The sequence below is a fragment of the Pelodiscus sinensis genome, chromosome 19 (genome assembly GCF_049634645.1).
Source record: "Pelodiscus sinensis isolate JC-2024 chromosome 19, ASM4963464v1, whole genome shotgun sequence".
Classification (NCBI taxonomy): Eukaryota; Metazoa; Chordata; order Testudines; family Trionychidae; genus Pelodiscus; species Pelodiscus sinensis.
The window spans coordinates 22,553,645-22,566,893 of record NC_134729.1 but is presented as its reverse complement, the minus strand read 5'-3'; the positions used below and the strand labels follow the sequence as shown (position 1 = coordinate 22,566,893).

Below are 13,249 nucleotides of genomic sequence, written 5' to 3'. Positions count from 1 at the left end.
CGCGGCTTTGAAAGCCTCGGGGGAAGCCGGCGGCGGGGCATCCCAGGCGCGCATGGGCTGCCCCCCCGCCGGAGCCCCTCCGCGGCTTTCAAAGCCTCGGGGGAAGCCGGCGGCGGGGCATCCCAGGCGCGCATGGGCTGCCCCCCCGCCGGAGCCCCTCCGCGGCTTTGAAAGCCTCGGGGGAAGCCGGCGGCGGGGCATCCCAGGCGCGCATGGGCTGCCCCCCCGCCGGAGCCCCTCCGCGGCTTTGAAAGCCTCGGGGGAAGCCGGCGGCGGGGCATCCCAGGCGCGCATGGGCTGCCCCCCCGCCGGAGCCCCTCCGCGGCTTTGAAAGCCTCGGGGGAAGCCGGCGGCGGGGCATCCCAGGCGCGCATGGGCTGCCCCCCCGCCGGAGCCCCTCCGCGGCTTTGAAAGCCTCGGGGGAAGCCGGCGGCGGGGCATCCCAGGCGCGCATGGGCTGCCCCCCCGCCGGAGCCCCTCCGCGGCTTTGAAAGCCTCGGGGGAAGCCGGCGGCGGGGCATCCCAGGCGCGCATGGGCTGCCCCCCCGCCGGAGCCCCTCCGCGGCTTTGAAAGCCTCGGGGGAAGCCGGCGGCGGGGCATCCCAGGCGCGCATGGGCTGCCCCCCCGCCGGAGCCCCTCCGCGGCTTTGAAAGCCTCGGGGGAAGCCGGCGGCGGGGCATCCCAGGCGCGCATGGGCTGCCCCCCCGCCGGAGCCCCTCCGCGGCTTTGAAAGCCTCGGGGGAAGCCGGCGGCGGGGCATCCCAGGCGCGCCTGGGCTGCCCCCCCGCCGGAGCCCCTCCGCGGCGGCGCGGAGGGGCTCCGGCGGGGGGGCAGCCCATGCGCGCCTGGGATGCCCCGCCGCCGGCTTCCCCCGAGGCTTTCAAAGCCGCGGAGGGGCTCCGGCGGGGGGGCAGCCCATGCGCGCCTGGGATGCCCCGCCGCCGGCTTCCCCCGAGGCTTTCAAAGCCGCGGAGGGGCTCCGGCGGGGGGGCAGCCCATGCGCGCCTGGGATGCCCCGCCGCCGGCTTCCCCCGAGGCTTTCAAAGCCGCGGAGGGGCTCCGGCGGGGGGGCAGCCCATGCGCGCCTGGGATGCCCCCCCGCCGGCTTCCCCCGAGGCTTTCAAAGCCTCGGAGGGGCTCCGGCGGGGGGGGGGGGGGCAGCCCAGGCGCTCCTGGCGGCTTTGCTCCCGGTGCCTCTGGTCTGCTGGGGACCATCTCCAGCAGACCAGGGACACCGGGAGCAAAGGAGGCGGAGGGGCGCTGGGGTATAAGATGAAACCCTATCTTTTAATTAAAAAGATAGGGGGTCGTCTTATACACCCAGTCGCCCTATACGCCGGAAAATACGGTATCCCCTTTTCAAAAAAAAAAAATAATTATAACTACCCCCAATACCTAGACTTTTCAGACATACAACATTTTTTTCTACCGTTGCAACACATTTGTTTAAACAGCTTAATTGTAGCCAAGCGGGCGATGAAATTTTTGGGTGTAAAAAGTACAAAAACAATAAATTGCTGTAGAACTTAAAACAAAAATTCAGTTTTCTCCAAATTTCAGTTGTGTGGATGTACTCCTCAGACTTCTCTCGAGTACCCCTATGAGTACTCGTACCACTGAGTCTAGATCATCCCTGACAGGTGTCTGTCCAACCTGCTCTTAAATATCTCCAGAGATGGGGATTCCACAACCTCCCTTGGCAATTTACTCCAGTGTTTAACCACCCTGACAGGCAGGAAGATTTTCCTAATGTCCAACCTAAACCTCCCTTGCTTCATGTCTCACTTCAAGCATGCAAAACACATCTAAAGTGATGATGACCAAGCTCCCTCTTGGTAAAAAGCCCTCTTTGCCCTATGTCCTTCATGCTCTTAGCACTCTCCTTAACTGCAACCAAGAGCAAACATCTCCAAGCCACCCTTCACTCCAGATGTTTCTTCCCGTCTACAGCCACCTCTTTGACAATGTCAGAGTTTAACTTTTCCTCAAACCCATCTCTGCTGAAATTGTGAATCAATAACCCACCTTAATCAAGAACCACTGTGACTACAGCAGCTCGCTCGCTCTCATCTTATAGAATCCTAGGGTTGGAAGAGACCTCAGGAGGCATCAAGCCCAACCCCCTGCCCGGAGCAGGACCAATCCCAACTCAATCATCCCAGTCAGGGCTTTGTCAAGCCGGGATGGAGATTCCACCACCTCCCTGGGGAACCCATCCCAGGGCTTCACCACTCTCCTAGGGAAATAGTTTTTCCTAATATCCAATCTAAATCCCCCAATGCAACTCCAGACCATTGCTCCTTGTTCTGCCATCTGTCCCCACTGAGAACAGCATCTCTCCGCCCTCTATGGAACTCCTTCTCAGGTAGTTAAAGGATGCTCTCAAATCCCCCCTCACTCTTCTCTTCTGTAGACTAACTAAGCCCAAATCCCTCAGCCTCCCCTCCTAAATCACATGCTCCAGTTCCCTAATCTTTTTTCTTGTCCTCTGCTGGACTTTCTCCAATGCGTCCGCATCCTTTCTGTAATAGGGGGCTTGGAATTGGACACAATACTCCAGATGTGGTTCACCAGTGCTGAATAAAGGGGAATAATCACTTCTCTAGATCTGCTGGCAATGCTCCTCCTAATGCACCCTAATATGCCATTAGCCTTCTTGGCTACAAGGGCACACTGTTGACTCATCTCCAGTGTAATCCTCTTCTGCCAAACTGCTGCTTAGCCAGTCGGTCCCCAGCCTGTAACAATACTTGGGATTCTTCTGTCCCAAGTGCAGGACTCTGTGATCGTCCTTGTTGAACCTCAGATTTATTTTGACCCAATCCTTCAATTTCTGTAGGTTACTCTGGACCCCATCCCTACCCTCCAACGTATCTACCGTCCCCCTAGCTTAGTGCACTAGTGTCTTCTCTTACATTTACCGATTTCACACTCATCTCTGTTGTTTTGAGAGCAATGTTAAACGGCTCTCAAAACTTTCCATGGCATCATCTCACCTTGTATCTCTATGCCCTCGTATCCAGCCATCTCTTCTGCCTGTTCACTGCAACCTAGAGTCTCTCCCCAAACTCTGCAACAGTTTGGGTGGGAGTTGTTGCTCATTAATTTGGTGCATCCTTTCTGTCTGAAATGGTCTTCCTCTAAGCCATCTTCTCTATGTCTCATCTTAAAGCCTTCCTTTGCCTCTCTAGAGATCACAATGTAATAAATCGTATTATTCAATTTTGATTACATGTAATGTTCCTCATACACTTACACAGTTTTCTCCGAGTCTGATCCAAAGCTTACTGAAGACTCATAGACTTTAAGGTCAGAAGGGACCACTATGATCATCTAGTCTGACCCCCTGCACAGTGCAGGCCACAGAATCTCACCCACCCCTCTTAGAATAATCCTCTCACCTATATCTCAGATATTGAAGCCTTCAAATACTTTGAAGGTCCCAAGATGCAGAGAATCCTCCAGCTGTGATCTGCGCCCCATGCTACAGAGGAAGGCGAAAAACCTCCAGGGCCTCTGCCAATCTACCCTGGAGGAAAATTCCTTCCCGACCCCAAATATGGCGATCAGCTAAACCCTGAGCATGTGGACAAGACTCACCAGCCAGACACCCAGAAAGTTCTCTATAGTAAGTCAATGGGAAGCACAGTAATATATGGAGATATACCTATCTCAAAGAACTGGAAGGGACTTTGAAAGGTCATCGAGTCCAGTTCCCCGCTCTCCCGGCAGGCCCAAGTACCATCCCTGACAGATTTGCCCCAGATCCTTAAATGGTCCCCTCAAGGATTGAACTCACAACCCTGGGTTTAGCAGGCCAATGCTCAAACCACTGAGCACTAGCGACTCCAGTGGCCTTTGGTTCAGGTGCTCTCATGCCCGGGAAGGGATTGACATGGTCTGAACACAGGACCAGGAACTCTGCAATTCTAATTCTTCCTCCAAACACAGATTTCCTCTGGGGCTTTGGACAAGTCATTTAAACTCTGTGCCTCAGATTAGGCATCTGTAACGCGGGTGTGAGGAGGGCTAGTTATTTGTAAAACTTACTTTCTTTTCAAGAAAGCAGATTTTGCACATAGAGGTTTGCCAATATCACAGTGGCAGGCGGCGGGAAAAGAAGGGAAGGCTCTTGGGCACTCAAGAGTCCCTAGTTATGACCACACAGGAGCCAGGCTCCTGCACTCACCGGAGGGGCACTGTAACTGGCATGGGGGTTGTTCTGGATTTCCCACAATCCCTCATTGAAGCCTTTCCGCTTGTTTGGCTTCCCGTATTTGTCCTTGTACTTGTCATAAGGGAACAAGTCCTTAGGTCCCAAGAAGGCTCTGGGGGGAAAACAAAGCAGAGGTCAGTCCCGAGCAGCCGGGAAGCGGGCCACCGCAAGGGAATGGAGCGGAGAGCAGGGCTTACGTCTCATGCGTCCCAAAGAAGAAGATGGGGTACTTGTTTGGCGGGGGTTTCACGGCGCCGTCTGCTATGTCATCAATCTGAAATGAAGCACAAAGCAGGAGGGGGTCAGAGACGGCAGACTAGGGTGCAGCATGAGGAGGCAGCTAACGGATCCAAAGGCAAGGTTGGCTGCTTCCCATGTACACGGCAATTACACACCAAGGAAGGGAGCCTGCTACCCTCTGAATTCAAAGATAGTGCTTATGGCCAAGCAGGATCAGTAGGCAAGTAACAGCAGGGATCCGCTGCAGCTGCGGTGTTGCAAGAGCTCTAGTCTAAGACTCAGTATCCTTAGGGCTGGGAAGGCTGCAACACGGGTTCTGCACATGCAGGGAACAAGTGCCTTGCCTGGACCACCAGGAAGAACACAGTGGAAGGACTCCCAGGAGAGTCCATCCAGCCCTACTTGGGAGGAAGAAGATTGCTCCAGCAGGTGGCTTGAAATCCTCCTTCCTGGCTGGAAACAAGCGACAGGAAAAGCCCAGGCTGCTAGAAAGCAACTGGCTCGTACTGCACAGGAAGCCCAGCCTTCCCTCATGTTCCACTGGCTCCAGTGCCCATCAGTCCTCGCACATGGCTAGGGTCCTTCCACACTCACCGTCCATTTTGATCAATGTCGCAGTCACAGGATTTTTAAAATAATAATTTTCATGATTTCAGCTATTTAAATCAGAAATGGAAATGTCGTGATAGTGCAATTGTAGTAGGGATACTAAAATGTGATTATTTGTGAAAAATTCAGCAGTTACACGTTTACACACCGGGGGGTGGGGGGAAGGGTAGGTGGGAGCCGATGCTTGTTGGTTATTAAGCCAGCTCCCCACATGTACTGGCTCCTGCCTGGTCTCCCCCGACACACTGCTGCAGAGGAAGCAGTGTGTGAGGGGGAGCCAGGCGGCTCTGGGGGAGCTGGCATGAGTGGGGTGCCAATTTAAAAGCCTGCTCCCCATGCACACCGGCTCACCTCCCTCCCCTGATTCAGGTGCAGAAGGGGGAGAGTAGGATGCATGTAACTGAGAGGGTTAACCGATGAGCCCGAGCTCATCAGTTAACTGTGTACTCGGATACACGTTCACATCCCTAAACTGTAGGGGTCCTGACCCAAAAAGAGAGTTGGGGGAGGGCAAAAGGTTATTGTAGGGCAGGACTACTCAACTTTGCAAGCCCTGGGGGCCACAATGATACTCACAGCACATGCCGAGGGCTGCAACTTAAGTGTAGTTGTGTATACATGCAAATACATATGAAAATAGCTTCTTTCACACTGACGGGCATGAATCCAAAGATGAAGGCAAGACTACACAACACGCAGACTGCATTTAACTCAATTCTGCTGATATTAATAAAATGCAATATTTACCTGATTTCCACCCATGTGACAGCACTTTCAATGAGCAATGACAGTCCAGGAATTTAACTACTAAAACACCTATCAACGGAAGACCATTCCATTGACTACTTTTTTGTTTTGGCTCCCACCCACGGGCCTTGTCTTGAGCCCCATGTAAACCCAAACCTCACTGCGGGCCACAAACAAACGGGCTGCATGCAGTCCGCGTGTTGACTAGCCCTGCTGTAGGGGTTGCAGTACTGCTTCTCTTACTTCGGCACTGTCCTTGCAGTGGTGCCGTCTTCAGACCTGAGCAGCTGGAGAGGGGTGGCTGCTGGCCAGGAGCCCAGCTCTGAAGGCAGAGCCACCACCAGCAGCAACTCAGACCTAGGATGGCCAGGTATGGTATTGTAGGCCTGCAGTGAGCAGTCACCAGTGTCCAACTGCCCAGCTCTGAATGCAGCAGCACAGAAGCAGGAATGGCCTGGTACGGTATTGACACCCTCACTTCTGCACTGCTGCTGGCAGGGCACTGCCTTCAGAGTTGGGTGCCCTGCCAACAGCCTCTGCTCTGTGGCACCCAGCTCTGAAGGCTGTGCAGAAGTAAGGGTGGTAATACCTGTACCCCCCCCAAAATAACTTTGTGACATACCCTCCCCCAACACTTTTTGGGGTCAGGCTCCCCCAATTTGAGAAACACTGGTCTCCCCTGTGAAATCTTTTTAGTATGGGGAAAAGCAAGCAAAAGACCAGATTTCACAGTGGGAGACCAAATCTCACAGCATGCTAAGGATGTTAAGAGGCAGATAATCCACTAATCATGTAGGGGGCAAAATGTTTATTAACTACAGGATTAGTTGATAAGGGAAGGCTTCTCAGTCTCATCTCACAGCTGCAGTTCTGCATTTTAAATGTAGTAACAGCTGGGCTGCCTGCGCAGCTGGCTCTTACATTTAAACTGCAGAGCCACAGCCGGGGTAGCTCCCAGATCTGGCACAAGCCGGTACTGAGCCAGGATTGCTCAGTCCTGGCTCACGCCAGGTCCAAGACCTACCTGTGCTGAGCCTCTGCAATATATATGTAGCAGGAGCCAGGCTGCCTGCACACCCGACTCTTATTATATTTAAACTGTAGAGCTGCAGCGGGGGTAGCTTCTGGACCCGGCGGGAGCCAGGACTTGCTCAGTCCTGGTTTGCACCAGTGGGGAGCTGGGACACACACACCCCTGCAGCCAGGGGCTGTCACCAGAGCACTCTCTGTCCGCAGCCAGCCTCCTCTGCCCCCCACAGGTGGCACCACAGACACAGTGCTGGGGGGGAACCAGCTTTAAAGCCAGTTCCCCCCAGCACCAGCACCGACTTCCCTCCCTCCCTTGCTGCCTCTGTATCAGACAGTAAAGGGAGCGGGGGGGAGAAGCAAATAGTCGGCCCAACTACTCACCTACATCTCTACGGCACACGAGGCATTTTTCATGGCTGTGAATTTGGTAGGGCCCTACACATGGCATAGCTGGGGCACAGCTTCTAGGCAGGAGCCAAGGAATATTATGGGCTCTGTGATTACTGAAACATGGAAACGTACATGCTAGGGGGTGACATCGCATACTGGGGAAGTCTTCACAAGACAGCATCCCCCAGGGAAGGGCAGAGAGCTAACCCGGAGCACATTGGGACTCCAAATCTATGAGCATCCTCCCGATTCTAACCACGTTGTGCTGCAGTTCCACATTCTAGCACTAACCGACCTCAGGCACATTTGGGAAGATCCACGAGCAGATCCTGTCATGCACTGGAGGTCACGCATTGTCTTCCCAGCTCCCACACCCATAATCTTCCCTAGGCATCTACCGTGTCCCAGTCCCAGGCATTTGCAGCCTCTTGCCTCTTTCCACTATGCCCAAACCCCTCACATATAGAGACCTTGCCCCTCCCTCAGCTTTCACAGACCCTAGAACTGTAAGGGACCTCGAGAGGTCATCAAGGGTGCGTCTACACAGCGGGGCTTAACTCAAAATAAGCTACACACATTGAGCTATGTCAATTGCGTAGCTTATTTCAAAATTGGGAGCATCTACACAGCACTTATTTCAAAAGACAACACTCTTCCTCCGACTTCCCTTGCTCCTCAGACAATGAGGGTTACAGGAGGAAGAAGTCCTCCAGCTTGACAGTATTTTGACATTATTTTGAAATAACTGCCTGCTGTGTAGATGCAGACTAAGTTATTTCAAAATAACACTAGTTACTTCGAAATAATGTTGCTGTGTAGACGTACCCCAAGTCCAGTCCCCTGCCTTCACCACAGGACCATTTTAGATCTTCCCTGATACATGTTAATCTAACCTGCTCTTAAATATCTCCAATGATGGAGATTCTAAACAACGTCCCTAGGCAATTTATTCCAGAGTTTACCCACTCTGACAGTTAAGTTTTTTCTAATGTCCAACCTAAACCTCCCTTCCTGCAACTTAAGCCCATTGCTTTTTGACTTATCATCAGTGGTCAAGGAGAACAATTTTTCTCCTCCTTTCTTCTAACACCCTTTTAGGTACTTGAAAACTATCATCACATCCCCTCTCAGTCTTCTCTTTTCTACACTACACAAGCCCAATTCTTTCAGTCTTCCCTCATAGCTCATGTTCTCTAGACCTTTAATCATTCTTGTTTCTCTTCTTGGGGCCTTCTCCAATTCCTCCACATCTTTCTTGAAATGTGGAGCCCAGAACTGGACACAATATTCCAATTGAGGCCTAATCAGCACAGAGTAGAGCAGAAGAATGACTTCTCGTGTCTTGCTCACAATACTCCTGTTAATGCATCCCAGAATCATGTTTGCCTTTTTTTTTTTTGCAAGTGTCACACTGACTCATACTTAGCTTGTGATCCACTATGGCCCCTAGATCCCTTTCTGCAGTATTCTTTCCTAGACAGTCACTTCTCATTCTGTATGTGTGAAATGGATTATTCCTTCCTTACTGGAGCACTTTGAGTTTGTCCTCATTAAACTTCATCCTATTTACCTCAGACCCTTTCTTCAGTTTGTCCAGGTCATTTAGAATTATGACCCTGTCTTCCAAAGCACTTGCAACCACTCCCAGCTTGGTATCATCTGCAAACTTTGTAAGTGTACTAGATTGTTGATCGTCCAATAGGACTTTACTTTTAAGGACCACTAATCAATGCCCTCTCATGCACATGGTGTTCCACACATATACATTGACTCTTCCTGATCATCAACATCCAATACAATACACCCCCACCCCCTCCAGAAAGTGACCCCCTGACTCCATCCCATCCAGAGGCCGTCACCCTGCCTCATCCACACCCTGTCCAAGCACTGTGGCCCACACAGCACTGTCAGTCACCTTACAACAGTATCACACTGCAGCTCTTAAAACCAATCACCTGATACTCTATAACAGACCAGTAATTCCTGCCTGCCCAAAAGAACCCCCATATCCTGTGATCCACTCCCCCATCTCCAATCATGTGCCTCTATGAACCTCTCCTTTCATGTGCAGACCAGGGATAATCAATAGGCAGGCTGTGGGCAAAATCCAGACTGCCAGACGCCTCTGAACAAATCACAAAATCTTTCTTTTTACTATTATCATTACTGCTACTTCAAAAAAATATTTTCTGTGGGGTCTGGACCTTGACAAAAAATAACTGACTACCACTGCTGCAGACTGTCATCCTTGATCCCCATTCCCTGTCCACTTACCCCAATCCATATCTTTTTCCTCATCTCATTTCTCCACAGACTCCTGCATGCCACAATCCATCACCTTGCCCTTTCTGGATCCCAACACCCATCCCCTGAACCCCACATAAGTTTCCTTATGCTCCTTCTCCCCTTACCAACCTCCCTGCACCCACCCCCAAAAACCACCCTACAATCCATCACCTTGCCCCCAGTACCCCAACTCCTCAATGACCACACCATAATCACCTCTGTTCCATCTCTCCTCTGCACCGCAAGGCACAATGCCCTGCTATTGCTGAGCCCCATCATCTCTTCTTCCACATGACCTGTTTCCCCCACTCCACACCTCATCCCCTAGTGCAGGGCCCAGGCACTAGGCTGGACTAGACGCCCCCCCATAAGAATCTCCCCATAACCAGGTGGATTGAGTATGAAGTCTTTTGTAGGGAAGGTAAAAGGGTCACCTGGGAGTAGGGGAGCCCCCATGAAGGGCACTTAAGGCTCCCCACTGGAGCTGCAGGGTTTCTCCAACCTCCTCCCTGGGGCTAGGATGAGGGCCCCCTCCCCCAAATCCCCCTAAAGCTTGGGTTGAGGGTGCTCCACTCCCACAGCTGGGGTTGGAGGGGGTCCCCAAATTGCAATTAGGGGCATCCCCTGAGCGCCAGGGTTAGGGACCTCTCCACAGGCTCCCTCCCAAGGCTGAGGTTGGGGGCTCCCCAGGGGGATAGGGTTTGGGGACTCCCCCCAGGTACTCCCAAGGCTGAGGTTGGAGGCTTCCCCGAGGCTGAGGTCAGGGGCCCCTCTCAAGGCTGGGGGCCCCCCTGAACCCCTCCCGAGGCTGAGATTGGGGGGCTCCCCGAGGGAGAGGATGGGGGGCTCCCCGAGGGACCCCCGAGGCGGAGGTTGGGGGGCTTCCCCTGGGTCCCCCCGAGGTGGGGATTGGGGGGCTCCCCGAGGCAGAAGTTGGGGGGCTCCCCCTGGGTCCCCCCAGGCGGGGATTGGGGGGCTCCCCCTGGGCCCCCCAGGCGGGGATTGGGGGGCTCCCCGAGGGGGGGTTGGGGGCTCCCCCTGAGTCCCCCCCAGGCGGGGATTGAGGGGCTCCCCGAGGGGGGGTTGGGGGGCTCCCCCTGGGGCCCCCCAGGCGGGGATTGGGGGGCTCCCCCTGGCCCCCCCAGGCGGGGATTGGGGGCTCCCCCTGGGCCCCCCCAGGCGGGGATTGGGGGGCTCCCCGCGGGCTGGGGTCTCACCCGGGCCGGCCAGTGCGGGTATCCCTTCATCTTGGCGAAGACCAGGTCTCCGGGCTTGAAGCTGTGCGGCATGGCGAGGCGAGGCCGGGCCAGGCCGGGCCAAGCCGGGGCTCCGGGGAAGGGGGAGGGGCGCAGGCCGCAGCAGAGGCCCAGGCCGCTGGCACCGCCGGGGAAGCGGGGGGGGGGGGGAGCAGGGTTGGGGGGGAAGCGGCAAGAGACTGGCCCTAGGCCCGCCGGATGTCCCGCCCCTCCGCTCGCATTTCCGCAGCGCACTGGCTCGCGCCCCTGCCACTCACCTGCTCCCTCCAATCGGGGCTCGAGGCGGGGCGTGAGGAGTAACGGGATTGGGCAGCTGTCTGGGCACGCGGGGCGGCGTGGGGGCACTGGAGGGGTGTGACTGGGGATGTGCGTGGGAAGGGGGGCTGGGGGCTATAAGGGCCGTGGGGGAGGGGCCTGGGGGCTATAAGGGCCGTGGGGGAGGGGCCTGGGGGGCTATAAGGGCCTGGGGGGCTATAAGGGCCATGGGGGAATATAGGGCAGGGAGTGAGGGGGGATGTAGGTGTATGGGGTGAGGAGCAGGGGGGCATGGAGGGAGGAGTACAGTGGAAGGGATATAAGAAGAGTGATGGGGCAATAGAGACGGGCTTATGGTGGGGCACTATAGGGCATGGGGTATTGAATGGTGGCTAAAGAAGGGAAGAGGTGATTACAGGGCTATGTCTAGACTGGCATGATTTTCCGGAAATGCTTTTAACGGAAAAGTTTTCCGTTAAAAGCATTTTCGGACAAGAGCGTCTAGATTGGCTCGGACGCTTTTCCGCAAAAGCACTTTTTGTGGAAAAGCGTCCGTGCCAATCTAGACGCGCTTTTCCGCCAAAAAGCCCCGATCGCCATTTTCGCGATCGGGGCTTTTTTACGGAAAACAAATCTCAGCTGTCTACACTGGCCCAAAAAACTTTTGCGCAAAAGGACTTTTGCCTGAACGGGAGCAGCATAGTATTTCCACAAAAAGCACTGATTTCTTACAGTAGGAAGTCAGCGCTTTTGCGGAAATTCAAGCAGCCAGTGTAGACAGCTGGCAAGTTTTTCTGGAAAAGTGGCTGATTTTCCGGAAAAACTGGCCAGTCTAGACACAGCCAAGGTGTCTGGAGGGGATGAGGGATAAAGATGGGGGAAGGCATCTGGAGGGATGAGGGGTATAGATGTGAGGAAGGAGTATAGTTTGAGGCATATAAAGAGGATGGTGTATAGGTATTGATGGGGATGGAGGGTGAGGATAGTATGGAAGGCTGGGCTATAAGGAAAAGGCATAATAGGATAGTGTGGGGGGTTTTACAGTGCAGGACTGAATGTGTCATTGCTCTCTCCCTTTAACGCCTCTCCTTGCTGCTTTGCTCCATTTTATATCCTCCACTTAATTGTCTTGTTTTGTCTCTTGGGCTCAGCTGGGCATTACTTTCCCCAGATTGCTGGTCTGCCTGGAAGCACTGATTCTGTTGGGAGGCTGATACATGCTGTGATGAGTGTGGTCACAGAAGCTAGTCACACAAATCACTGTATTGTGGGGCATTTTCTAGGCTAGTCACAGAGGGATGATGAAGCTCTTATTAAAGGATAAGGGGGGTATACTATAGGATGCAGTTAGTGTTACATCCTTAACCTCCTCTATTGAGATTTTTTGATGCTATCTGCCCCAAAACACTCAAAATTAAACAATAATTATACATTAATAATTTTCTGTCCAGAAGGGATCTCCTAATTAAAGATCCCCATGTGTACCCAGGGATCTGCAACAGTGGGATCTTCTGGATCACTGTCACTAGAGGAGTTATGGAACTGAATTGTTCTTTGTCCTGCTTAAATGGTGAGCCTCTGGTCTAGTGGCAGGGATGGTATCTTCGTTAGAACACACTGTCTTAGTGCAGGTGATCATGTCTCCCTCTAGAGGCTGGTTCTAGAAAGTATAAGAGCCTGCTACTGACTAAACAGGGTAGGCCTGAGCCTATACCCACTTGAATGGGCACTGGAAAAAAGTGGCAGCAGCTTGTGTGTTCAGATCCTTATGCTACACCCACTGAAGTCAGCTGAAACCTGACAACAACCTCAACAGGCACAAGAGTCAGGAAAGCATCTCTTCAGGGCCTGAATGGCCTTCCCCCTGACAAGTTTGATGTCTGTATGCATCAGGCCACATTCCATTACGGCAGTGGTCCCCAACCTTTTCAGGTTGCCGGGCGCCAGGGGGCGTGGCCGTTAGCCCGCCGGGCGCCAGGGGGTGTGGCTGTTAGCCCGCCGGGCGCCCGGGGGCGGCCCCCCCCCCCATAGCCCCCATATGCCCGGGGCCGGCACCCCCCCCCTGCAAGCGCCGCGCGCCCGGGGCTGGCGCTCTCCCTCCCCCCCGCAAGCGCCACGCGCCCGGGGCTGGGGCCGGCGCCCCCCCCCTCCAAGCGCCACGTGCCTGGGGCCAGGGCCGGCACTCCCCCTTCCCCCCGCAAGCGCCGCGCACCATGTGCC

The 13,249-nt window shown here is 54.3% G+C and overlaps 1 protein-coding gene across 4 annotated transcripts in view; it reads right to left on the bottom strand.

The window, feature by feature from the left end:
- HDGFL2 (HDGF like 2) overlaps positions 1-10,917 on the bottom strand; it is a 28,899-nt gene extending 17,982 nt beyond the window's left edge. For 2 of the 4 annotated variants that reach the window (XM_075903041.1, XM_075903042.1), the window contains exons 1-3: positions 10,736-10,917; positions 4,415-4,491; positions 4,191-4,329 (exon numbers count right to left, since the gene is read on the bottom strand). In XM_075903041.1, the coding sequence (XP_075759156.1) occupies positions 4,191-4,329; positions 4,415-4,491; positions 10,736-10,807 (288 nt within the window). In that variant the 5' untranslated portion in view covers positions 10,808-10,917. The remainder of the gene's footprint in view (positions 1-4,190; positions 4,330-4,414; positions 4,492-10,735) is intronic. The other 2 variants (XM_075903043.1, XM_075903044.1) reach the window with 1 other exon arrangement.
- Positions 10,918-13,249: the final 2,332 nt, after the last annotated feature.